Genomic DNA, 25,296 nt, shown 5'->3' on the forward strand with positions numbered 1-25,296 from the left:
CCAACTACCATCAAAAAATAAATAAATAAATAAATAAGGGCTGGAGATGTGGCTCAGTGGTTAAGTGCCCTGGATTCAATCCCCAGTATCAAATTAAAAAATAAAATAAAATATATATTTATATATAAAATATACACACACAAGATTTAACACTCACTGACTGCACTTCCCCCCGCCCCCCGGTGGGATTGAACCCAGGGCCTTACATATGGTAGGCAAGTACCAGTGTACTACCACTGAGCTGCATCTCCAGTCCCACTGTACCACTTAGTGGTAAGTGAGGATGTACAGATACTCCTCAATTTATGCAAAGGGTAATTCCTGGGACAATTAAAACCAGATCTGCCTGAAGAAGTGGAACAAGGCACCTTTAGGTTGACACAGCATTTCATTGTTTCTGTCACAAAATGTGAATGCCCCAAACCATCAGAGAGGGTTGGCTTCTTGAATTGGCATTGGTATCCTTAGAATGTATGTTACACTAGAATCAACTGGGAGAAAACTAGTTAAGACAGCAACAGTGTGGGGTCTTCTTAAGGCAGAGATGACCCTTGGGCTGTGTAAGGTGACCCTGGACCTGGTGTCCCTTTGCAGCACCCAGTACCCCATAAGGCTCTTGGAGATCACAGTGACCAGTCCACAAAGAAGTCAGTGCTGTCTCAAACCAACAAGACTAATAACAAACTAACACTCTGTAGCAGGCACCTTGTGCTGGGCTGCACTAAGCACTCTTTTTGGTAACAACTTTATTAAAGCATAATGCACATGCCATACAATCTGCCCATCTAAAGGATGCAGTTCATTATCCAACCATCATTCTAATCAATTTGGGGCATTTTTATTTCCCAGAAAGAAACATTGCACCCCTGAACCATTATGCCCAGTACCCACCTCCCTCCAGCTGTAATCTGCCATCTGTCTCCATGCATGTGCCTGCTCTGAGGTTTCCTGTGAATAGAATCTATAACTTGTGGCCCTTCCTTTGTGACTGGCTCCTTTCATTTAGCAGAATCTTTCAGGTTTCATTCATGTGCATATGTTAAGCATTTAAACTACATGGACCTGTAAATCCTTACAGCAACCGGCACTGTAGATACTGTTGCTATCCTCCTGTGATAAGTGAGGAAACTGAGGCACATAAAAGTGGAGTGACTTGCTCATGACCACACAGTGAGTGACAGACCAGGATTGAGGCCAAGCCTTCTGGCCCCCTGGCTGCCCGCTGCCTCATCTAAATTAGTGGTTTTTAAAACTAGAAGTGGTCCCTGACCTACGATGGTTCAACTTAAAATTCTCGTCTTTACAAGAGACCAAGAGTAATGTGAATTCAGTAGAAACTGGATCTTGCCTTTTTTTTTTTTCTTTTGAGGAACTGTGGATTGAACCCAGGGCTTTGTGCATTTTATTTATTTTTATTTTTTTTAGTGGAAGATTCTTTTTTTTTATTGTTGGTTGTTCAAAACATTATATAGTTCTTGACATATCATATTTCACACTTTGATTCAAGTGGGTTATGAACTCCCATTTTTACCCCGTATACAGATTGCAGAATCACATCAGTTACTCTTCCATTGATTTACATATTGCCATACTAGTGTCTGTTGTATTCTGCTGCCTTTCCTATCCTCTACTATCCCCCCTCCCCTCCCCTCCCCTCCCCTTCCCTCTTCTCTCTCTACCCCCTCTACTGTAATTCATTTCTCCCCCTTGTATTATTTTTCCCTTTCCCCTCACTTCCTCTTGTATGTAATTTTGTATAACCCTGAGGGTCTCCTTCCATCTCCATGCAATTTCCCTTCTCTCTCGCTTTCCCTCCCACCTCTCATCCCTGTTTAATGTTAATCATCTTCTCATGCTCTTTGTCCCTACTCTGTTCTTAGTTACTCTCCTTATATCAAAGAAGACATTTGGCATTTGTTTTTTAGGGATTGGCTGGCTTCACTTACCATAATCTGCTCTAATGCCATCCATTTCCCTCCAAATTCTATGATTTTGTCATTTTTTAATGCAGAGTAATACTCCATTGTGTATAAATGCCACATTTTTTTATCCATTCATCTATTGAAGGGCATCTAGGTTGGTTCCACAGTCTTGCTATTGTGAATTGTGCTGCTATGAACATCGATGTAGCAGTGTCCCTGTAGCATGCTCTTTTTAGGTCTTTAGGGAATAGACCGAGAAGGGGAATAGCTGGGTCAAATGGTGGTTCCATTCCTTTGTGCATTTTAGACAAGAGCTTAAATTTCTGAACTACTTTGATGTCTTCCCTGGCTATCAATATGCAGTATGATACTGTCACTCAACACAGAGCAGTAGCAATGAGCCCCAGCTTCTGGAAAACCATGTGATCATGAGGGGACACAGTGCACTGTGTCCCTAAACTGGGACGTTCCATAGGTCAGGTGAACTACATGCATTTTCTGTATATGCTGTTTTCAACTTAGAATAAGTTTATCAGGACATAATCAACACATAAATTGAGGAGTATTTGTACATCTTCACTGCCATGACACTTTGACCCCCAAATAAAATCTAATATACAAAGCACAGTTGAAACAGGGATGGGAATCTGGGCCCCTCTGCTCCTCTCACCCTGCCCCACCCTCCCAGTCACTCTAGGGGCACTCCCACAACATCCTAGGGCACCAATCCAAACCACTGCCTGAGGCTTGTTATCTCTGACTACCAAATGGGAACAGTGGTCCCTCCCAAGCTTACCCTCAGGGTTGGTGGACAGTGGTGTTGTCAGAGGGCCACTGGGCTGCAGGGAGCCTTCATGCTCCTGGACAGGACCGGGAAGGAAGCTCTGCGTCCTCTGAGCTCTGCGCTCCACTTTGTACCTGCACAGCTGAATTTCTCTCTCTTGCACCCAATGAGGCTGAGAGGTATGCGGTTTCTGTTACCTACAAAGAGTAATTCCTTATTTGGCTGCACCCAGCCTGGCCTCCAGGAGGACACGAGGACATTTAGTCCTTCCTCCAACCCCTGCCTGTCGCCTATCCTGGGTCCCACACCATGTCCTTATTTTTTAACATCTTTAGCACCTAAGTCCAAAAAAGGATTGGTGATAGTTTACTAAAATGCATATCAGAAAAAACAAGTCATTTAGGCTAAGAAATTTATATAAGATCCTGTTAAGATCCTAAGAAAGCACCTAAAGGTGGGGGACAGATGTGGTGCTGAACTTCCCAGCAGCCAACAACAGGGAATTGCTGGTGGATAGTGTGTTTCCAGTGTCCATTAGACTAAAGACACATTTTCTTTTTTTTAAGCTAAAGAGGCTTTTTATTGATTTTTGAGGAAAATCCTTTATTTATTTGGTTTTACTTAATTGGACAACAAAACTTAAAATGATAGCTAAAATATATAAATGTGTAGACTTGGAAAAGAAGTTGACTTACTCAAGTATTTTATTCATATTAAGACATTAACATTGGCAGGTTGTGAAATTAATTCAAATGTTTTCTATTAAATCCATGGGAGAAAAATTCAGTTCAACTGAGTGCTAGACTCATAGCTGTGGTTGAAACCTCAATGAAATGCAAAGTTTCCTGTCAGTCTCCAAAAACAACAGCCCAGAGTTGATGTGGTTGATTGTGTCAATGACCAAATAGCACTGGTAGCTATTCTCTAAATATTTTTTAGATTTTTAATTTTATTTTTTATTTTACTTGTTACATATGACAGCAGAATGGATTACAGTTCATATTACACATACATAACACAGTTTCTCATATTTCTTGTTGTACACAAAGTATATTCACACCATTCGTGTCTTTATACATGTACTTAGGGTAACAATGACCATCTCATTCCACCGCCTTTCCTACCGCATTTCCCCTTCTTTCCCCTCCCACCCCTTTGCTCTATCTAGAGTTCATCTAATCCTCCCTTGTTCCCCCTCCAATCCCCACTATGAATCATTCTCCTTATATCAGAGAAAACATTCAGCATTTGTTTTTTTGGGAATTGGCTAACTTCACATAGCATCATATTCTCTAACTCCATCCATTTACCTGCAAATGCCATGGTTTTATTCTCTTTTATTGCTGAGTAATATTCCAATGTGATATATATATACATACCACATTTTCTTTGTTCATTTGTCTACTGAAGGGCATCTAGGTTGGTTCCACAGTTTAGCTATTGTGAATTGTGCTGCTATAACCATTGATGTGGCTGTGTCCCTGGTATGCTGTTTTTAAGTCCTTTGGGTATACACTGAGGAAAGGGATAGCTGGGTCAAATGGTGGTTCCATTCCTAGTTTTCCAAACAATCTCTGTACTGCTTTCCATATTGGCTGCACCAATTTGCAGCCCCACCAACAATATGTTAGTGTGCCTTTTTCCCCACATCCTCGCCAACACTTATTGTTGTTTGTATTCTTAATAGCTGCCATTCTGACTGGAGTGAGATGATACCTTAGAGTAGTTTTGATTTGCATTTCTCTAGTTGCTAGAGATGTTGAACATTTTTTCATATATTTGTTGATTGCTTGTATATTATCTTCTGAGAAGTGTCTGTTCAGCTCCTTGGCCCATTTATTGATTGGGTTATTTATTTATTTATTTGGTGTTAAGATTTTTTAGTTCTTTATATATCCTAGAGATTAGTGCTCTATCTGATGTGCAAGTGGTAAAAATTTGTTCCCATGCTGCAGGCTCTCTATTCATCTCACTGATTGTTTCTTTTGCTGAGAAGAAGCTTTTTAGTTTGAATCCATCCCATTTCTTGATTCTTGATTTTAATTCTTATGCTATAGGAGGCTTATTAAGGAAGTCAGGGCCTAATCCGACATAATGGAGATAGAGGCCTACTTTTTTTTCTAATAGGTGCAGTATCTCTGGTTTAATTCCTAGGTCCTTGATCTGCTTTGAGTTGAGTTTTGTGCATGGTGAGAGATAGGGGCTTAATTTCATTTTGTTGCATATGGATTTCCAGTTTTCCCAGCACCATTTGTTGAAGAGGCTACCTTTTCTCCAATGTATGTTTTGGGCGCCTTTGTCTAATATAAGAAAACTGTAATTATGTGGGTTAGTCTCTGTGTCCTCTATTCTGTACCATTATTCTACAAGTCTATTTTTGTGCCAATACTGTGCTGTTTTTGTTACTATTGCTCTGTAGTATAGTAACCTGCTTCACTCTTCTTGCTGAGGACTGCTTTAGCTATTCTGGGTCTTTTATTTTTCCAGATGAATTTCATGACTGCTTTTTCTATTTCTATGAGGAATGTCATTGGGATTTTGATTGGGATTGCATTAAATATGAATAGTGCTTTTGGTAGTATGGTAATTTAAAAAAATTTTTTTAGTTGTCAATGGGCATTTATTTTATTTATTTATATGTGGTGATGAGAATTGAACCCAGGGCCTCACACGTGATAGGCAAGTGCTCTATCACTGAGCCACAACCCCAGCCCTAGTATGGTCATTTTAACAATATTAATTCTGCCTATCCAAGAACAAGGTAGATCTTTCCATCTTCTAAGGTCTTTAATTTCTTTCTTTAGTGTTCTGTAGTTTTCATTGTGGAGGTCTTTCACCTCTTTCATTAAGTTGATTCCCAAGTTTTTTTTTTTTTTTTTTTTGAGGGTATTGTAAATAGAGTAGTTTTCCTCGTTTCCCTTTCAGAGCATTTGTCACTGATATACAGAAATGCCTTTGATTTATGGGTATTGATTTTATATCCTGCTACTTTGCTGAATTCATTTACTAGTTCTAGAAGTACTCTGGTGGAATTTGGGTCTTCTAGGTATAGAATCATATCGTCGGCAAATAGTACTAATTTGAGTTCTTCTTTACCTATCTGTATCCCTTTAATTTGTTTCATCTGTCTAATTGCTCTGGACAGTGTTTCAAGAACTATGTTAAATAGAAGTAGTGAAAGAGGGCATCCTGTCTTGTTCCAGTTTTTAGAGGAAATATAAAGACACGTTTTCTTAGAAGAATCAAAACAGCTTTACCTAGCACAGAGGGCTGAGGGAATTTCTGTGCTAGGACTTCATAACAAGTAATGACGTTTGTCCTGTGTGAACATGCTTCTTCATGTCCCTTGACCATGTAATTGGGTCACTGAATGTCTTGGGTGTAGGCCAATGGCAGTGTCCCAAAGCATGGGAGTGTATGGGATGGGACAGACAATGAGAATGATTCTTTGATGTTCAATTTGATTCAAGAATATAGTTTAGAGCCTGGTGTAGTGGCACATGCCTTTAATCTCAGCAACTCAGGCGGCGGAGGCAGGAGGATGTCAATTTTGAGGTCAACCTTGTCAATGTAATAAAAATAAAAAAGCTCACTGGTAAAACACTTGATAACATGCATAAAGCCTGGGTTCAATCCCCAAAACCACCAAAAAACAAAAAAATGAATACAGGTTAGTGACTTAAAAACAATGGTTGGCAAATATTTTCTGTAAGGAGACTTTTCTATAAGCAAATAGTTGAGGCTTGCATGTGCTCAGCTTTCCCTTTGTGAAGTGAAAGCAACCATGGACAAATGTGGCCAAACGGGCTTGGCTGTGTTCGAATACAATTTTATTTACCAAAGTGGGCTGTGGGCTAGATTTGGCCTGTGGACTGTAGGCTGCTGGTGCCGGCTCTAGAAGAAATAAAAGAATTATGCAGGGCTGGGGCTGGGCTCAGTGGTGGAGTGCTTGCCTAGTACATGTAAGGCACTGGTTTCGATTCTCAGCCCCACATAAACATAAATAAAAGTATTGTGTCCATCTACAACTGAAAAAAATTTTTTTAAAAAAGGACCAGGCAGCTTTGAGGCCATCAACTGTGGGAACCCTGTCTCCTGACTTAGCTTGCAATAAGAATCAAACGAGAGCTTGAACTGCTTCTGGAGCAAGAATGTAAAGTAGCTGTTCATCCCAAGCTGCTATCAACAGATAGATCTGCTTTGAAAGTCACCCAGAGGGTAGAGGTGGGATTCTGTAGTGAGAAGCAAAATGTTGTAAGGCTTGTGCCTGAGGACTTTGCCCTAGCCGGGTGGGATGACAGACCCATGAGGGTTGGGGTCGGAGGACAGGACACAGAATGGGCAGAATGGCTCGGCCAACAGAGTGCCCTCGGGTGCTGCTGAGGCTGAGTCCTTGGGAAACAGTCCACTCCTTCCAGAACAGTCTGGACAGAGCCTAACCTCAGCATTTCTCCTCTTGGACAGGGAAAGAGCCAGCGGATTCTCCAAAACCTGCACCCAAGTTTTCCCTGACCACCTGTCTCACGCAGAAAACCAAGTGCCAGAGCAACACCTTCCCCTTCTTTTCTGAAGGGCTACGGAACCGAACTGCCCAGGAGAAGGTGGTAGCGTTGGAGCAGCAGGTGGAGGTGCTAACCAAGGAGTTAAAGTCCCAGAAGGTGAGCACTGCCTCCCTGCAGGCCTCGGGCCCAGAGGCCCCCTGGCTGGGAGCCCTTTGGAGATGGACAGCTCAAGGTGATGCGCAGCCGGCCAGTCTGTGGTCTTTAGAGGACCAACTGCAGGAGGTTGAAAATGCAGCCCGTTGTTAATTACTCAGGGACGTGCTGTCACTCAAACTCTGTGATAAATGGCCACCAAGAGCAGGGATCTCTGGAGAACTACTTTAATAATTGTCTCTTGGACCATTCCTGGGGTGTTCTGACCCAACACCTGAGGAAGGGCCATGTTTGGAGGGGGTGTTCTGGATGCAGGGTCTTGGGAGGGGTCACTGACAGAACTGGGGGACCTTGGACCTGAGCTGGCAGTGACTGCTGGATGCAGATATCTGAAGGACTCTCGGAGGATGGAAAAAGCTGGCAGGGTGTGGCCCAGGGCTGAGCCAGGGCCACTTGTACAGTGACAAGGAGGAAGATTCAGACTTAACATAGTGAGAAGTTCATGATGGGAGTTACAGAAGGAAGAGCCACGAGGCCATGTGGAAACAGATCCCACACAGCCAGACACATTCAGACTGTTCAGAAGTTCAGCCCAGAGGAAATGGAATGCTCGGGCTACTTCATGGAGGAGTGGGTGGGTCATGGCAGGGATACAGGGGGGCTGCCGCGCTGGGCAGGAGCCTCTCGTTAGCATGGTAAAAGCAACTCAGGGAGCACTGCTATTACCCTAAATCCTAAGTGGGAGGCCTGGGGGCCTCAGGAGCTGCCTCACTGAGAGCCCAGACTCGTCTTCCTCTGGAGGAAGGCCTAAGCGTTTGTGTTGGAGCTTGGCCTCGGTCCCTTGCTGCTCCACTTACTGGCTGTAGCTCCGTAGCTAGAGACAGGGGAGTTGTGGGGAATGTATTTTACTAAACTGCTGGATATCCTCTCTTTCTTTTTTTTTTTTTTTTTTTTCCTTTCTGCTCTGTTTTTGGAGAAAACAATCCAGAAAAATGCTCTACTTACCTAGTTTTGCTCCTTTCCTGCCTCACAGCAGTGACCCCTGTGAGCAGATCTCAGGGGAACTGACAGAGGTTTCATTGCTGTAGATCAGAGGTTACATTTAGTAAAGTAGCTGGCAACGGGAGAGGCTCACTTGTTCCTATGTTCCCAATTCATTTGTGTATTCACCAAGTCTTTCCTGAGGGCCTGTGAGGTAAGTGCAGTGTTGTCCGCGCTGGGAAAGAACAGCGAGAAGGACAGAGGCCACCTTTACAGGACCTGTGTTTCATGGCAGGGACAGGCGTTGGTTTAAACAAATCAACATTCCAAGACATAATTAGAGCTTGTGAAATCCCCTCTGATGCCGCTGCGGGGCCGTGGCGGTGATGTGGGAACTCAGGTCTTCCTTCTGCCTCAGCTTCTCTTCTCCCTGCCATCTTGGTGTTCCTGTCATGAGGCTGCTTTGTGCTTCTGAGAGCCGAGAGAGCACTGAGCTGAACCGCAGCAGCTGCCTGCTCCCTGGACTAGTGCACTGAAGTCCCAGAGGGAGAGGCTCTGGCTAATGTAGCCTCGGCCTTCCCCACATCTCCCCTTATTCCTGGACACACAGGCCACCACCTTGGCCTAGCCTTTCTTTCTAAAGAATGATGATTGCTCCATGTGGCCCACAGGCCCTGGGAAGCTGGATGCAGTCAGGTTGGCCCTGACTGCTGTCTCCTGGAGGACTCTCCTTCCTTCCATAAGCAAAGGCAAGACTCTTGGAGGTTTGTAAGGGTTGCCCAGGCTGTGGACAACTCCCTGAAGTTCAGAAGGAAAGGTCACGAGGAAGTTGTTCAGGTCTTTTAAAAATCTGGATTTTTTTGTTTTAAAACTAGGTAACTTCCCAGTAAACCTCAGCTCTGTTCTGGGACAGGTGGTGGAGGGGACTGAACCTTGCGTGGCCTTCGACTGAGGATTGCTGTGCTCCAGCCCTCCCCCGTGCACTTCATTCAGACTGGGTTCTGAGCACAGGCCTTCGCATGAGACGGCACAGGCCCAGATTCTGGCCATGAGCAATGGCTCCAGCCTCTTTGCTCTTGTGTGGATGGAGTTGTAGCCATAGTTACTGGAGAGCCCTGTGTCTGGATCGGGAGGCTAGTGCCCGGCACCCTGCAGCTGCCCAGCAGAGGCAGCTGTGGGCTATTACTGTGTCATTCCTGGTCCTCAGCATTGATTCCTCTTGTCTTACAAGGAGCAGGATGCCCCTGTAAGAGGCTCTGAGAAGGTGGCCAAGTGAGCCCATCAGGGCCTCCAGGAAGCATGCACATGGGGCCAGAGCACTGGCATGAGAGCTTGGGTCTCCATTCATTCCTGCCCCAGAGAGCAAAATCAAAGAGGAGAAGGAGAGCAGGAGACTGGCTTATACCCAAGGGCAGACACAGGAAGGTGGGGCAGAGGGGACCTGGCTTAACCTCTGGGTGTCCAGCGGTTGCTCAGACACTACAAGTGCTGGGTGGGGACCTCAGGCCAGTTCCTCAGAGGGCAAGCAGCCCCTAGATTTCCCAGTGAGATGATTTCCTATGTCTCTGTGGTAGGAAAGAAAGGAGTCTTGTACCACTAACTTCATGAAGATGGGCTGCCAGGTGTCTTAACCTAGTTCAGTCAGTCAGGAAGCCCTTGCCAATGGTGTTAGTGACCCTGTAAGAATTTGTATTTCAAACTCTGACGCTGCAGAGGGCAAATGAGGATCAATTCCCTACCCTCGGGGACCTCGCTGTTCAGTGGAAAGAGATGATCTGAGCATATTAACTGCTGGCATCGACCATGGTGCCACCACAGTTCTGGGGCTTTCAGTGTGTCATCTCTAGTTCTCATGACGGTTACCATCTTTTCCTGAAGAGGAGACTGATGGTCTGAGAGCTTCTACATGCCTGAGGCTTTGTGGGGGCTGGGCCAGAGTTTGGCTCTTGTCTGTCTGCCTCTGGAGCTTCTGACCTTCCACAAAGTCATGCTTGAGGGTCTAAGAGAAGCTGGGTGACTTGCCTGAGGTCACCCACAGGAAGAGCCAGAACTAGGGCCCTGGTCCTCTGCTCCAGGTCCAGGTGCCCCTCCCAACCCAACTGTGCCCCTCCCCCGTGTCTCATGGCCCAGGATTAGATGCAAAGGACTGCTCTTTGGAAAAAAATAAGTGTGCCCCTGCGCCTTCCTGTGTCACATGGAACCATGGCAACTCTGATACCCAGGAAGCCATTATCTGTCCTGGCACCTGCAGGGCTGGCCCCATAGAGGTTCAGACTGCAGGAGTAGGTGCCAGGTGGCTGACTGGCCAGGTGACTAAAGCCTGAAGAGCTGCAGCCAGCCTGAAAGCCATCTGCTCTGGCAGGTGGCAGGCTGTTGTCCAGTGGTGTTGGCCATCTGTTCACTGCCAGGAAGGCTGAACCCCTCTGGGGTTCTGTGGGGCCACCTTGGCTCTCTGGGATTACTTGGTAAAGACATAATTTAGGAAACGTGGTGGGGACATGTGTGGCCCCTTTCCTGGAACACCCGAAAGAGACTTCAGAGTACTTGTCCCTGGCTGTGGGCTTAGACAGCCTCGGGGGAGGCTTGCGAAGCACCTTGGCTGTTTTTGCCTGGGGGGGACACACTTGCTTTCTCATTCTTGGGGCAACTCTGCATGGAGCAGGGGGTCTTCATCTCCATCCTTGTTACAGGAAAACTAAGGTTCAGCCTGAGCCCCCTCCCCCCTTGTTAGAAAAGCCTTCATAGGTCTGGAATGGGGACTGCGTTGGTCAGATTGGGGTTTTTGTTTATGCCACGCTGCTGCTTTATTTAATTATTTACGGTGGCAGAATCCCAACCAGCGCAGGCCATCCCAATGGCAAGGGACAGGGAGCATTTGCATGTATCAGTGTCTCTTTTACTCTCTCTCTCCCTCTTATAAAGCTTCCCAGATCCAGTCACAGGGGCTCCACCCTACTACTTTAGCTAATCCTATGCACCTCCAAAAAGCCACATATGGAAATGCCACCCTCTTAATACCTCACCATAGGGATTAAATTTCAACACACATTCCCTGGGGACACTCAAACCATCTGCGACCACAGCAGGATTTGAGGCCATGTGACTCCAAAGCTGGTGATCCTTTGCCTGGTCTCTCTTGGACCCACCCACCTTAATTTTAGCGATGAAAATATCAGTGCTTTAATAAAACAAAGGATTATTGTTTAAAGATAGTTTATTGACTTTTAAAAATGTAAATAAAATGACAACTTGCAACCAGTGCAGTGGCATATTCCTGTAATCCCAGTGACTCAGGAAGCTGAGGCAGTAGGATTGCAAGTTCAAGGCCAACCTGGGCAATTTAGCAAGATCCTGTCTCAAAATAAAAAGGGCTGGAGATAGGGGCTGGGGCTGTAGCTCAGTGGCAAACCACCCTGGGTTCAATCCTCAGTACCAGAAATTAAATATATATATATAGATAGATAGATAGATAGATAGATAGATAGATAGATAGATATAGATATATAGATAGATAGATAGATAGATATAGATATAGATATATAGATAGATAGATATAGATATATATATAGAGAGATATATATGAATGAATGGGTTTGATCCCCAGCACTGCACACAGACAGCCAGATGTCATGAAATGACTTTAGATTCCACTCTCTCAAAGTTAGAGAAAAGATACCCACTGGATCTGACCCAGAGCAAGTCTGAACAGTGGTGTCTAGTGAATTCACCAGGCAGTCACCCAAGGAAATCTCCAGATCTCAACTGAACCCGAAAATGTTCTAAGCTGCCAGCCATCCTGGAGCCACAGGAATGTTGATCTCTGTCACACAGTCCTGGGAAGCTGGCTGCTGCATTCTGAGCATTCCAGACATGCTGGTTTAGTGTGTAGGGCCATCCACCCCACCCCCCTGCCTCACCCAAGGACTCCCACAGCTCTGAGCTGCTCTTCCCTTTCTCCAAGCCTCTACTCCAGCTCCCTGTGAGCTTCCTTCAGGAGGAGCCCTGTCTGGAAAGTTAGGTGGATGAATGGGGATTGAATTTAAAAAGTCTTCCATGTGGGGCTGAGGTGGTGACTCAGTGGCAGAGCGCTTGCCTAGCATGTGTGAGGCACTGGGTTCGATCCTCAGCACCATGTAAAAAAAGTCTTCCATCTTTAACTCCCCCATGCTGATCTCCCCTGTCAGCTCGGTCATCTCTCACCTTCTTTGTGCTCCAGGGCTTAGTTGAAGGCACTCTGCCACTCTGTAGAGTGTCTGAATGTCCCACTCCCAGCTCTGTGCCCCCACAAACACCCCTGCTTTCCTCTCTTGTAACAAATCGTCCCGTTGGTAGTTCCTCTTCGCTCCCACTCCCACCAGCCTTTGCCCGTTCTTGGAGGTGGGAACTGTGACTGGTCCCCCTCTGAGCCCCTCCATCTGGCAACAGGGCATGGCTCTGAGCACCTGCTTGAGAAAGGTTGGACACATGGATGGATGGATGGGTGAGTGGGTGGAAAAGAACCAGAGGAGGTCACAAGTACTGAGGTTTCAGAAGACTCAGCCAAGTGGGGCTTGCCATTAGCTTCTCAAATAGTCACAATATTTGGCAGTTTTCCTCCAAAATGAAATTCTCTTAGCGATTAATCCTATCCAGCTGATCCATTTGTTTAAAGACTTTGGCACAGGCACAGTGGATATGTCACTGAGAAAAGGCCATGGCTTGTGGGCCTGGCTGCGGGGCTGCCTGGCTGCAGGCATCCTGACCCTGGCCCTGGAGGAATTCATAGGCTCATGTCCTAAGAGCTTAGGGCTGGAAGCCGGGGGAGCAGCAGACCTTGAGTTTCCACGTGAACAGCTGCTGAGGAGGGAATCAAGGCCTGTTTTTTCTGTACTTTCTAGCACTTCCTTATACCAGCCCTATGAGTGACATTCAGTGGGCTCAGGGGCCAGTTACAAAAAGATTGAATGAGGTCCTCTGTGCATGACTTTGTGTGGGGATTGCCAATGTATTTCCTCTCTAATGCTGTCTTGGTGATGCTATATTGAAAAGGATTCTGAGGCCTCGACACAGCATTGCAGTAAAGAATTTCATAGCTAACAATATCTGCCATGGGATGAGAGGGAAGAGTAATATTTTTGTGCCACATAGCTGCCACCCCTGGTTTTATTACTGACTAAGCTTAGGCTTTGGAGTCTGCATGATTAAGATTGAATTTCACTCTACTCTCCTGGGCCTCAGTTTGTTCATCCCTGAAATGGGCATGTATGAGTCAGATTATGGATTCAGCTGCTATAACAAAGAACCCATAAGTATTCAGAGTTCTTTCTCTCTTGCACTATAGAATGGAGAGGTAGGTGAGCAGCTGTGTGTGCTAGGGGGCAGCTCTGCCGTCCTCATACCTCAGCTTATGGGTGTGAGGTGACTTCTCATTCTTGCCATTTTCCAGCCGGAAGGAAAGGAAGGGGCACTGGCCCAGAGGAGCATGTATCTAGTGATATCAAAGATGACCTAGAAGGTGCCTACACACCTCAGTGCTCATTCCTCTTTTAGGCAGAATAGTCACTTGGCCACCTCCATCTGTGACTTCCTAGGAAGTGGTGTTTTGCTGGGGAGCTGTGTCCCCAACCAGCACTGTGTTGGACAGAGATGGGACAAGATGCCCAGGGCACTTCTCAGGGTTGGTAGGATTGGTGACAACATGTGCCCACCCCTGGCACCTGAAAAGCTTCCCCCAACTCAGAGATGCCGCCCTCTCCCTGCCCAGGAGCTGGTGAAGATCCTACACAAGGCGCTGGAGGCCGCCCAGCAGGAGAAGAGGGCATCCAGCGCATACCTGGCAGCAGCAGAGGACAAGGACCGGCTGGAGCTGGTGCGGCACAAAGTGCGGCAGATTGCAGAGCTGGGCAGGCGGGTGGAGGCCCTGGAACAGGAGCGCGAGAGCCTGGTGCACACAGCCAGCCTGCGGGAGCAGCAGGTGCAGGAGCTGCAGCAGCACGTGCAGCTGCTTATGGACAAGAACCAGGCCAAGCAGCAGGTCATCTGCAAGCTCTCGGAGAAGGTCACCCAGGACTTCACACAGCCCCCTGACCAGCCCCTCAGCACTGCCGACAGGGACTTCCTGAGCCAGCAGGAGAGGATGGAGCACCTCAAGGTAGGCCTCCCCCCACTCCCTGGGCCCCAGGAGGGCAGATGATGGTTTTCAAGGTGGAGAAGGGCTCACCCTCTGAGCATCTGTACAGGAAGTAGATGCTGATGGATACAATTTGACCCTTTCATGGTGTACTGGGCTGCAGAAAAGCAGGCATCTCTGATTATCAGATTAGAGATGAAAAAGCCCAAGACCAGCTAAGTCTGGGGCCCGGCCTGGATGGCCTTCTTTGGTGCCATTCTGACGCCCCAGGGCCGCCCTCTCCCAGTACTCCTGTACTCACGCTGACTGTGGCTGGTTCGTGACCATTCTGCGTATGGGATTGATGGCGTGGCCTGTGCCAGTGCTGCCTGCTTTACTTGCATTGTCTCATTTTATCCTTGCACCAGCCCTATGAGAGGCAGTCACGCTCGGGCACCCCACTTTACAGATGGGAAGGCTGAGGCTAAGAAGGTAAAGAAGCTCACTCAGACTCCTGAAATGGGGAGCTCACGTCTGCTGCCTGCTCTGCCTCCCAGCTTCTCTGCCTCTCTAGCTGCTGCCATCTTCCCTGCCCCACCCTGCCTTCCCCTGCTCCGTCCCTGTCCCTTTCCCCAGGCTGTCCCAGTCCACGGGGACCAGCCCCAGCACCGGGGACAGGAACTTCATTTAAGTTCTGATGCCTGCCATGGGCTGCAGTCTCCTGTCTAGAGGGAATGACAGGTGCCACCTGGACCCCAGGAGCCTGAGACTGGGAATAGGTGCTTCTTGGCCTACTGCTCCTAGAGGCGGCCATATAAAACCAGGGCCAGGCTTGCCCGAACGCTGCCCTTCAGAGCCACATGTTCTGCCGCCTCTATAACCTTGGAAAGTCCTGTGCTCCTGAATCAAGGAACTGAGGAATGGAAGGAGGGGGAGAAAGAAAGCAAAAGAAACAGGAAGCTTCTGAGAGAAGCAGTGGGCGTGTTGAACAGGCTCAAGGCCCATCTTTGAAGTGAGATGGCCAGTGTTGGAGTCCTGGCTCTGCCTGTCGCTAGCTGCATGGCCTGGAGCAAGTTCTCTCACCTCCTTGGAAAGTTCCATTGCTGCCTCTGAAGGGCTGTTAGGAGGTAAAAGGAAGTGAATTTGCAACCCAGATTGCCTTCCCTGTCAGCAGAAACTGAAGAACCACACAACCAGCTAGACCTGGAATCCCTCACAGTCTGGAGCCAGAGTCTTTGGGATAAAACAAAACCAGAGCTTTCAAACGCATATGAGCTGGACTGTGTGCATAGTGACCACAGTGACGTGCTTCTGCCACACCCTGTCCCAGCTCAGGGTCTTTGCGTCCATGTGCCTATGGGGCCCACTGTTCAAGACCCCTGGAGCAGCACAGGGCTCAGAAGCAGATCAGCTGCATCCGGTTTTCTCTGACTCACCTATGAGCCTGAGTGTGTCCCTGAGGTCATATCTTTAAGGAATTTAGATCATCAGCGAGCCAGGTGCAACTGACTGCACATGTGAGTCACATTAATGTGATTATTACATCTGCCCATCTTTGTGTTTGGCCTCAGGGAGTATTTGCATTTCCTGCTGCTTAACCTGTGACAGTTGCTGAGGCTGCCTTTGAACTCCTCCTGCCTCGGCCTCCTGAGCCACTGGGGATATAGTTGTGCACCACCATGCCCAGCCACTAATGATGGTTTTGATGTGGTGGCTTACGCCTGTAATCCCAGCCACTTGGGAGGCTGGGCCTCACAAATTCAAGGCCAGCCTTGGCCATTGATTGAGACCCTGTCTCAGAATTTAAAAGGGCTAGGAATGTGGCTCAGTGATAGAGTGCCCTTGGGTTCAATCCTCACATGCTCCTCCACCTTGGGGAAAAAAAAGAGGGGGGTTGAATATCAAAGCTGGGAACTGGGGACAGTAACTGTGCCACCTCTTGAGTATCAGAGCTGGGAAGACTCAGCAATCTAGTTTGCCCTCTCATTTTCTGGTAGGAACAATGAGCTACAGAGAGGTGGTGGACTGGTCCTGGGCCACACAGCATGAGGGGCAGGCATGCAGTGTGGACCCAGGTCTCCCATGCTGGCACAAGGGCCTTGCCTAGGGAGAATCCCAGGGTTCTGTTCTCGGCAAAGGCAGGGAGGCAGCAGGGGCTTCCCCCCAGGCCCTCTCCTCCCCTTGCTCACTGGTGAGTCCCGCTCTGAGGTCTCTCTTTTTCCTCCCTACAGTTCTGAACCCAGGAGAGCATTCAAGGTAGGGTCACGAGCTGAATGGGAGGGTGCTGCCCAGTCGCCACCCCAGCCACTGCTGCTCCAAAGGTGCTCACACCACAGGCCACTCCGAGCACGTCCGCCCTCCCCAGAGCAGGAAGTGGGGCACCTTATGTGACAAAAGCCCTATTTCCAAAGTCTTGAAAATACCTGTCAACAATTCTAGACCTGGGATGAGGAAGTGAAGGTTGCAAGGAGGCTGGGAGGGACATGGGAGGCCATCTGGCCAGAGTGAAGACCCTCCCAGCAGAGGGCCAAGATCATCTGGGGGCTGCCCATGGGGCCTGTCTCTGATGGCAAAGTGCGACAGGCCATGAGCAATGCTGTTCATGTCCCCATCACTCAGGGCCTGCCCAAGGTCAGCTCTGTAGCAGCCCCTTGGGTACTCCCCTGCAGCCCAGCGGGCAGCAGAGAGAAAGGCTGGGCCACAGCAAGAGTACCTGCGACTCATCAGTGATGACTGTGATGTGCGCAGTGTGTTTGAATGGCTTCTGGAACGTCCTTCCTGGCAGAATAAAGACCAAGAACCACGGCTATAGCTCAGGTCCTGGGCATACCTTCCCAAGACTTGCCTAGCCTCTTGCACACCCGGCCGAGGGCTCTGGCTGCTTCCAGGAGACAGTGCAGAGGGAACCCTCTAGGCTCAGAGCCGTTCCTCACAGTGTTATTCAAAATCAAATACTAGCTAAAACCAGCCGGGGCCCAAATTGTAGAAACAACAGAAAGAAAAGGGTTGTAAGTAACTTGTGGTGTAGTTGTCCATCACTGAAAACAATCACTGCAGCTGGGCGGGTGGCGCAAGCCTGTGTCCCAGCTCTGTGGGAGACTGAGGCAGAAGGATCCTAAGTACAAGGCCACCCTGTCCTTTATAAGAACACTCAGGGGTCTGGGGTACAGCTTGGTGGTAAAGCACATGCTTAGTATGCTTGAGGCCCTGGGTTTGAGTCCCAGCACACACACACACACACACAAAGACTAGAAAACTTATATAACAACATAGAACAATATTTACAGTGACACTTCATGGTCACAAATATTTGATAAAATGCATTGCTTTTTAAAACAAATACTACTGGGGCTGGGGTTGTAGCTCAGTTGGTAGAGAGCTTGCCTCACACGCACAAGGCCCCGGGTTCAACCCCCAGCACCACCAAAAAACAAAACAAAGAAAAACAAAAAACAAAATACTACTGAGGACTTGCTGTGTTCTGTCCCCACATTTGGTGTTATCTGTGTGACCATTTAGCGTCCTCACTGCCCACAGGGGTGGTTGGTATTTGCCCTTTTACAAATGAGGAAAGACAATAGTGTAGAGACCCTCCCAAGGGCTCGAGCCAGGCCTTGAACCCCAGCCTGGTGTGCCTTTCACCACAGCCTGCGGGGAGCAGGATAGAGAGGAGGCTCGGAGTGGTTCTGTCCTTCCAGACTTCCTTTTTTCCCTTCCTTTCTTTCTTTTTCATTTTTTCATACTGGGGATTGAACCAGGGATGCTTTACCACTGAGCTACTTTCCCAGTCCTTTCTATTTTTCATTTTGAGATAGGGTCTCATTAAATTGCTTAGGGCCTTGCTAAGTTGCTGAGGCTGGCCTCAAACTCGCAATCCTCCTGCCTCAGCCTCTGAGTCACTGGCTCAGGGACCTGTGTCATCATGCCCAGCTTAGGTTTCCTTTTCTGTTGTCATTATTGGGATGACTCCTCAGGACCAGGAAGTATCCGTGGTCAACTCCTGAAATGCTGTGCTCTCTTCTCCAGGATGACATGGAAGCTTACCGGACCCAGAACCGCTTCCTCAACTCTGAGATTCACCAGGTCACCAAAATCTGGAGGAAAGTGGCTGAGAAGGAGAAGGCGCTGCTGACGAAGGTGCCAGGGGAGAGCTGCTTGGCCATCTCCATGCCCTGCCACCCTTCCAGTCCCCCTGCTGGCCACCCCCACTCATACTCCTCCTTACCTGGCTGCCCTCCCTCTGGACTGAGCCCTTGTGAACAGTGTCAGTTTCCTCCCCAGCCCCTGTGGTCTGGCTGACTTGAGCCACCCAGTCGGGGTGCTTTGCTGGGCAGTTATGGGGAAGCGGCATCAAAACCAATAAGCTTGGCTGCTGCCCCAAAGGGAGTGCAGACTAGTGAGGGAGCTGAGCTCTGCTAGGACTCACAGACTCATGGGGCCCGGAGGTAGGAAGGTAAGTCAAGGAAGGCTTCCTGGAGGAGGTGTCTTCTGAGTGAGTCCTAAAGGCCAGTTGTGTTATCCAGCAGTGTAGAAAGGCCTTCTAAGAAAGGAGACTGTGTGGTAAAGGTTTATGGCCTGAGAGGCATGAAGCAGAGCTGAGGAGGATGAGACAAGGCTGAGTGGGTCTGAGTGGAGAGATCCTGGCCCAGACTGATGTTCTGAGAAGATGGCTGCGGCTGCTCAGCAAAGGGTGGGCTTCTGGAGAGGGCCTGGACACAGGGAGACCAGAGTCTCCAGCAGAAGTCCTGAGAAGGCCACTGGTGACAGAACACGGGAAGCAGTCAGGGGCCTGGGGTTGAGGAGCAGCGGTGGGATCCGGGGAGCAGGAAGTTTGGGCAAGTGCTTGGAGCTGCCGACTGGCAGGGGTGCCGTGGACTGCAGCATCTGCCACGAGGCTCCCTGGTGCGCCTGTGGGACGTGGCGGCTCAGGTCACGGCAGTACTCTGAGGCAGCTTTCTGCGTCCCCATCTCATAACAACAGAAAACAAGGTCCAGAGAGGTCCCCCGCCCTGCCCAGCACCATCTGGCTTGTACACATAGAAACAGGAATTCAAGGCCGGGAGGCGTGCGAAGAAAGACCTGGGGGGAGGGCGCTGTGTGTGGAGGGATGACACCCGGTGGCACAGACAGCACAGGGTAGGGCCCTCCCAGCCACACCCCCTGCAGAGGGTTCTGTGCCCAGCCCCCGGGGAGGGTTTTGCTCATCAGCTCGACTACTCCCTCCAGAACCTGAGGCTGTCCCCACTGTGCACATGAGCCAGCTAGGGCACAGAGAGGTTAAGTGACTTGCCACAGGCTGTACAGCTATCGGGCAGAATGGGACTGCAGGCTGTACTGGAGCCTGTCCATCCCTGCCCCAGCCCCATCTTCTCTTTCTCTTGAGCCCAGCCCCAGGCCCAGCCCTCTCCTGCTTCCTTGCCTCCGCGTTCCCCCTGTCTCAGGCCCATATTTCTCTTATGTGAAGGCCCATGAAGGGGAGGCTGGGCGAGGAGCTGGAAGGGCTGCTCTGCCCAGAGCCGAGCAGGGCACCTGACCGGCCGCCCTTCCCCTCACAGTGTGCCTACCTCCAAGCCAGGAACTGCCAGGTGGAGAGCAAGTACCTGGCTGGGCTGCGGAGGCTGCAGGAGGCCGCAGGGTCGGAGGCTGGCGAGTGCTCGGAGCTGCTGCGGGAGCTCATCCAGGAGGCGCTGCAGTGGGAAGCCAGTGAGGCCACGGCTGATGGCGGTGTGGAGCTGGGCCCTGTCAGGTGAGCCTGGCGGCTGCAGGACCAAGAACCCCGCTGCCTTGCTGCCAGCCCTGCTGACTGTGCACTGTGCAATCGTGACCTCCTCTGGCTCCAGATGCACCATGCAGTGCCCGCCCAGGAGCAGGCTCAGAGGAGCAGCCCCTGCCCAGAGCTGCTGAGGACATCAGTGCAGCCCTCAGGGCTGCCTCCGAGCCCCAGGTCTCCCCTGGCCCAGGTTCCTCCCAGACATGTTGGTCAGAGGGGAGATAAGCCAAACCCTGGCTGAGCAGGGCACTCTCAGTTACAGTAACAGATGTAACAGACGTGGGTGTGACTCTGCTTACAGGTCTCTGAGGCTATGTGGCCTACTCGCAGAAGCCTGGGCTTTTGAGCCAGACATGGCTCTATTAGGGGGTGGTGATGAGGATTGAACCCAGGGTCACCACCACTGAGCCACATCCCAGCCCTTTTAAATTTATTTTTGTAACAGGCTTTAAGTTGTCCCCAGGCTGGCCTGGAATTTGTAATCCTCTTGCCTCAGTCTCCTGAGTTGTGGGGATTGTAGGCATGTGCCACCACACCCAGCAGACCTGGCTCTCTTGCTCTTTGATGAGTCACTTAATCTTTCTGAGCCTCATTCTCAGCCCCTGTAAGATGTAGGCTGACTGTTGCTTTGCAAGATCATAAGACTGGCAGCGCTGGGGGCGGGGGGTGCACACCTGTAATCCCAGCGGCTCAGGAGGCTGAGGCAGGAGGATCAGGAATTCAAAGCCAGCCACAGCAACTTAGCAAGACACTGTCTCAAAATTTAAAAAAAAAAAAATTTAAAGAGGCTGGGGATGGCTCAATGGTTGAACTATTCTGATTCAATCCTGGGTATCAATATATATATATCGACAGATAGCACCTGCAGGGCACATAGTAGGGGCAAATAAATGTTGAATAAATGAGAAGCTATTGGCCCCCAGGTATTCCAGCTCCTCCTGTCATTGGTGCAGTCTGTCCCCCTCTGTCCCCGAGCTCACTGGCTGGTAAAAGGTTCTGCTCCTTGGCCCCAGGTACCTGAGGTCTTTGGAGGTCGTTGGAGGGTCTCCTGGGCACTATGTACCAGGCACTTCTAGGACCTCACCGGGTGTTCAGGAGGCAGAGCAGGGCAGTTTGGGAGGGGTGGAGGGGCCTGCCCTGCCCTGAAGGCTGAGCCTCAGTGAAGCTGGGGAGGAACCTGGCCCAGCACCCCCACCTGCTCTTATCCAGGGACGGGCCCTGCAAGGTGTGGCTAACGTGGGTCTTTCCCGGCAGTGAGTATGACGAGTACGGCTTCCTGGCAGTGCCCGACTATGAGGTGGAAGACCTGAAGCTGCTGGCCAGGATCCAGGTGCTGGAGGTGCGCTCCCACCACCTGCTGGCCCTTGACGCTGTGGAGCGGCCACTGCGGGAGCGCTGGGCGGCCCTGGGCCAGCTCACGCCCTCTGCAGAGCTCAAGCAGCTGCTGCGGGCGGGAGTGCCCCGCGAACACCGGCCCCGCGTCTGGAGATGGCTGGTCCATCTCCGTGTCCAGCACCTGCACACTCCTAGCTGCTACCAGGAGCTACTTAGGCGAGGCCAGACCTGCGAGCACCCTGCTGCCCGCCAGATCGAGCTGGACCTGAACCGGACCTTCCCCAACAACAAGCACTTCACCTGTCCCACCTCCAGCTTCCCTGACAAGCTCCGCCGGGTGCTGCTGGCCTTCTCCTGGCAGAACCCAGCCATTGGCTACTGCCAGGGCCTGAACAGGTGAGCCTCTGGCGGTCGGGCATACCCTTTGCCTTCAGAGCACTGCTGACTTTTCAGGGCCTCCCAGAAACCCTGAGAGAGAAGCCCGGGAGGCTGGCCCTCACTGGACAGATAGGGACGGGCAGGTGAGAAGACATGTTTAAGACAGATGGGCCAGAACACAGGACCCTGTCCTGTGCTCTCTGATTTGTGCTCAGGAGATGCCACTCACATGGAGCCATCAGGAGTGGTCCCCTGGAGTGTACAGTGAGGGCCCAGTTCACATATGACAGCCCTGGCCAGGTCAGGGAGCATTATACAAAATCCACGCAGAGGAGCCCAAGGAAGACGGAATTTATAAATGGTACAGGGGAAGCTCGGGGAACTGGAGGAAGAGGACAGAGCTGAGGATAGATGGCTCAACAGGGGCGCAGCGCTATAGAAGCCCAGGCTGGCACTCGTCCAGTATTGCCTGGAATGCCCTCCCCCGAGGCAGCGTGGCCCCATGCTCTGTCCTGCAGCTGCAGGGCCTCTGGCCCCCACCCCACTCTGTCCTCGGCCCCACCCCTCTTGGCAGACCTACTCATTCTTGGGGCATTTACAGCCCATCGAGGTCGTCAGAGTGGAGCACTAAGCCGTGGGCTACAGCGAGTCTTCCCACCTTATACCCTGTGCCCTTAACCCTTATGCCCAGGACCTGCATCCCAAAGAAGGAATCTGAATGGTGCAGCATGCATTACTTTCCATTTCTGGTCTAATTAGCAGGGGAGAGGAGAGAGACTGGGGATGAGGATGGGCCCTGGTTCATAGGGCTATCTTCTCCATAAGTGGAAGGGAACTTTCATGAACATACCTCCATAGAAATTGCATAGTCTTGAAGATTTCCCAAAGCAAATTTTGACTCAATTTCATTTAAACACACACATGCTTGAGTAAAATTTGCAAAAGCCATTCTGCTGTATTTTTCTGAATAGGTGGTATGTGGCATTTATTTAACCCAGAATTGACATTCGGAGTGTCCTTAACTCAAATTTGAATGGCTCCCAAGAGCACATATTTTCAATACTCTTATTCCACCCTAAATTTAGGTAAAATTGAGCATGGATATGTACAATTACTGGGAATTCAGAGCTAAGCTCCAACAGGAATGCCTCTTAATTTAAGCCTGAAATTCGTGTTATTCTGCATGTCTGCTACAGGTGATGTCTGTAGAAATTCTACTCCTTCACCAACAGCTGAGCAAAAGCCTGTATATTTTTTATCTGTGTGAACATGTTGAAATCTAGGAGGAACAAAAATTGCAAAGCCTTTTTAAGAGCAGCTGTGCAGGGAAATGGAAGCCATGGGATTCGTACAAATAATGATTTTCCCATTTCTTAGAAAGGTCAGGTAGGAAGCAACTTACTGAGGGTGCTTTACATACCTGACATCACTTAATCCTCATGGAAACCTGAAGTGGGCACTGATGCCCCCATTCTCCAGGCAAGTCAGGGAAGCTCAGAGAAGCAGAGTCACCTGCCCAGAGCCTCACCATGCCTGGCATCTGGGCCAGCTCCAACCCTGGACACCCACACCCAGTCCTTCCCACAGCCCACCCTCACTCAGAGTGGGAGCTTTGGCAGGCAGTGGGCTGGTGCCACCCTGAAACATTTTTTCCTGATCCGATGTGACCTCTATGAGATGCAATTAGCCATATATCGGCTATGGTGCTCTGGGGTGCAATGTGTGCCAAAGCAGGAAAAAGTCCGGGAGCCAGGGGACCTTAGATCAGCACGCTGGAGAGAAGCTCCCCCTGTGGAAGGAGGTGGCACAGGCTGCTTCTAGAAAGCAGATGGGAACAACTGAGGCCAAAGAAGAGGGAGACGCCCAGAGGGTACTTTTTACTATCTCTGTCTCTGCTATTTTTACTTAAATTTGATATGTAAGCACAGATAGTTGGTATTCATGCAAATATTTGTGTTATTGCTTTAACTAGAAAGTTAAGTGTATTAGAAAGGGCCTGTTCTACTATGGAAAGTGCAGTGTGTTCCTTTGGAGGCCCGAATCCCAAACTGCAGGCCCCTTACACTTGCCTGAGTTGCCATCTAGTGGCAGCAGTTGGAAATGCATGTGTTGTGCCACCATGCCCCACCCCCACCCCATGTCTCAAAGATAACATCCTGCTTCTAAGGCAACAAATCCAGCCGGTTTAGACTGTGAAGATAGAACACGGTGATTTAATGCCAATTTAGAGCAAACATTTTAAAGCCATTTCCCTGTGAAAAATAAGTGGAATCCTTCCAAAGTAGCTTGCTCTTTCCCCTTTGGCTCATTTCCCCTTTGCAGGCCTCCTTGGGCCCTGAGAGCCTGAGGGTGGAGCCCTGCTGGAGTCTAAGCAGTGAGCAGCCCAAGTGGGGACCAGCCTCAGGTAACTGGCTTTCTAATGTGTGCTGTGAGAAATTCTAAGCTGGCACTGGCAGCCAGCTCCTGGACTGAGGACACTCTGAGGTTGGTGGGCTGGATGTTGGGATTCCTGGGTTCTCTTCCTGCTCTATCATCAGCCAACTGTGATCTCGAGGCATTCTCTTTTGCTTTCTGGGTCTCAGTTTTCCTATCTGTGAGTAAGGAGTTTGTCTTGACCAGAGAGAGCCAATAGGAAACAGCTGCTGGAGGCCTATCTTGAGGCAGTCACTAAAGTAGCTTCAACTCAGGGGGAAAGAGTGCCCTGATCAATTAGTTATGTCTGCTCCGGGCATCAGCAAGGGGAATGTTGCCAAGATCTATTAGTTATGTCTGTCCTGGGCATAGATAAGACATACCACATATTTGCTATTCCAAACACTGGAAAAGGAGAAAGGTTTTCTTTTTTCTTTTGAGACTCAGCCTTGTTTCTAGAAGTCCTGAACTCAAAAGAAGGTGGAGGTCATAAATCCAGTCTAGTGAGAACCCAGGGAAGCATTACTAGTGGCACAACGATATGGGCTCCGTGGCCCACAGTTACTCTGGGTTGGTTAAAGTCACACAGGGTCTCCTTGCAGGATTTCCCAGAGGCTTTCTGAGATAGTGTACATCATAAGCCCCCAAAAGGGTCTGTAGTGGGCAGCATTCCCCAGGTGGTTTTGAATACTGGACCTTGTGTTTATGTAGCATCTTAGGAGAACAGGGTCCATGGAGGACATTAGGGAAGTGTAACTTGGATTGGTCCTGGATGCAGCCTGCAAGCAAAAATGGAGAAGCAGGAAGACTTCCCTGCTCAGCCCTGGGGGCTTGTCCCTCTTACCTGTGGTGTCACTTGAGCCTCCTGAGAGGGGGTGGTCCAGGAGAGAAGGACTGTGCAGTGCACTGCTGTGTGCCAGGCAGCACCAAAGGCAGGCTTCTCAGGGGCCATGGCCCGGAGGTGGGTTTTC

The 25,296-nt window shown here is 49.6% G+C and overlaps 1 protein-coding gene across 4 annotated transcripts in view; it reads left to right on the forward strand.

The window, feature by feature from the left end:
• The window catches only part of TBC1D2 (TBC1 domain family member 2), a 47,591-nt gene that overhangs the window by 16,652 nt on the left and 5,643 nt on the right, over nt 1-25,296 (forward strand). For all 4 annotated transcript variants that reach the window (XM_081268033.1, XM_081268034.1, XM_081268035.1 and 1 more), the window contains 5 exons: nt 7,171-7,364; nt 14,086-14,472; nt 18,457-18,567; nt 19,986-20,176; nt 21,455-21,931. In XM_081268033.1, the coding sequence (XP_081124159.1) occupies nt 7,171-7,364; nt 14,086-14,472; nt 18,457-18,567; nt 19,986-20,176; nt 21,455-21,931 (1,360 nt within the window). The remainder of the gene's footprint in view (nt 1-7,170; nt 7,365-14,085; nt 14,473-18,456; nt 18,568-19,985; nt 20,177-21,454; nt 21,932-25,296) is intronic.

Source organism: Spermophilus citellus (genome assembly GCF_964194105.1).
Source record: "Spermophilus citellus genome assembly, chromosome: 2".
Classification (NCBI taxonomy): domain Eukaryota; kingdom Metazoa; phylum Chordata; class Mammalia; order Rodentia; family Sciuridae; genus Spermophilus; species Spermophilus citellus.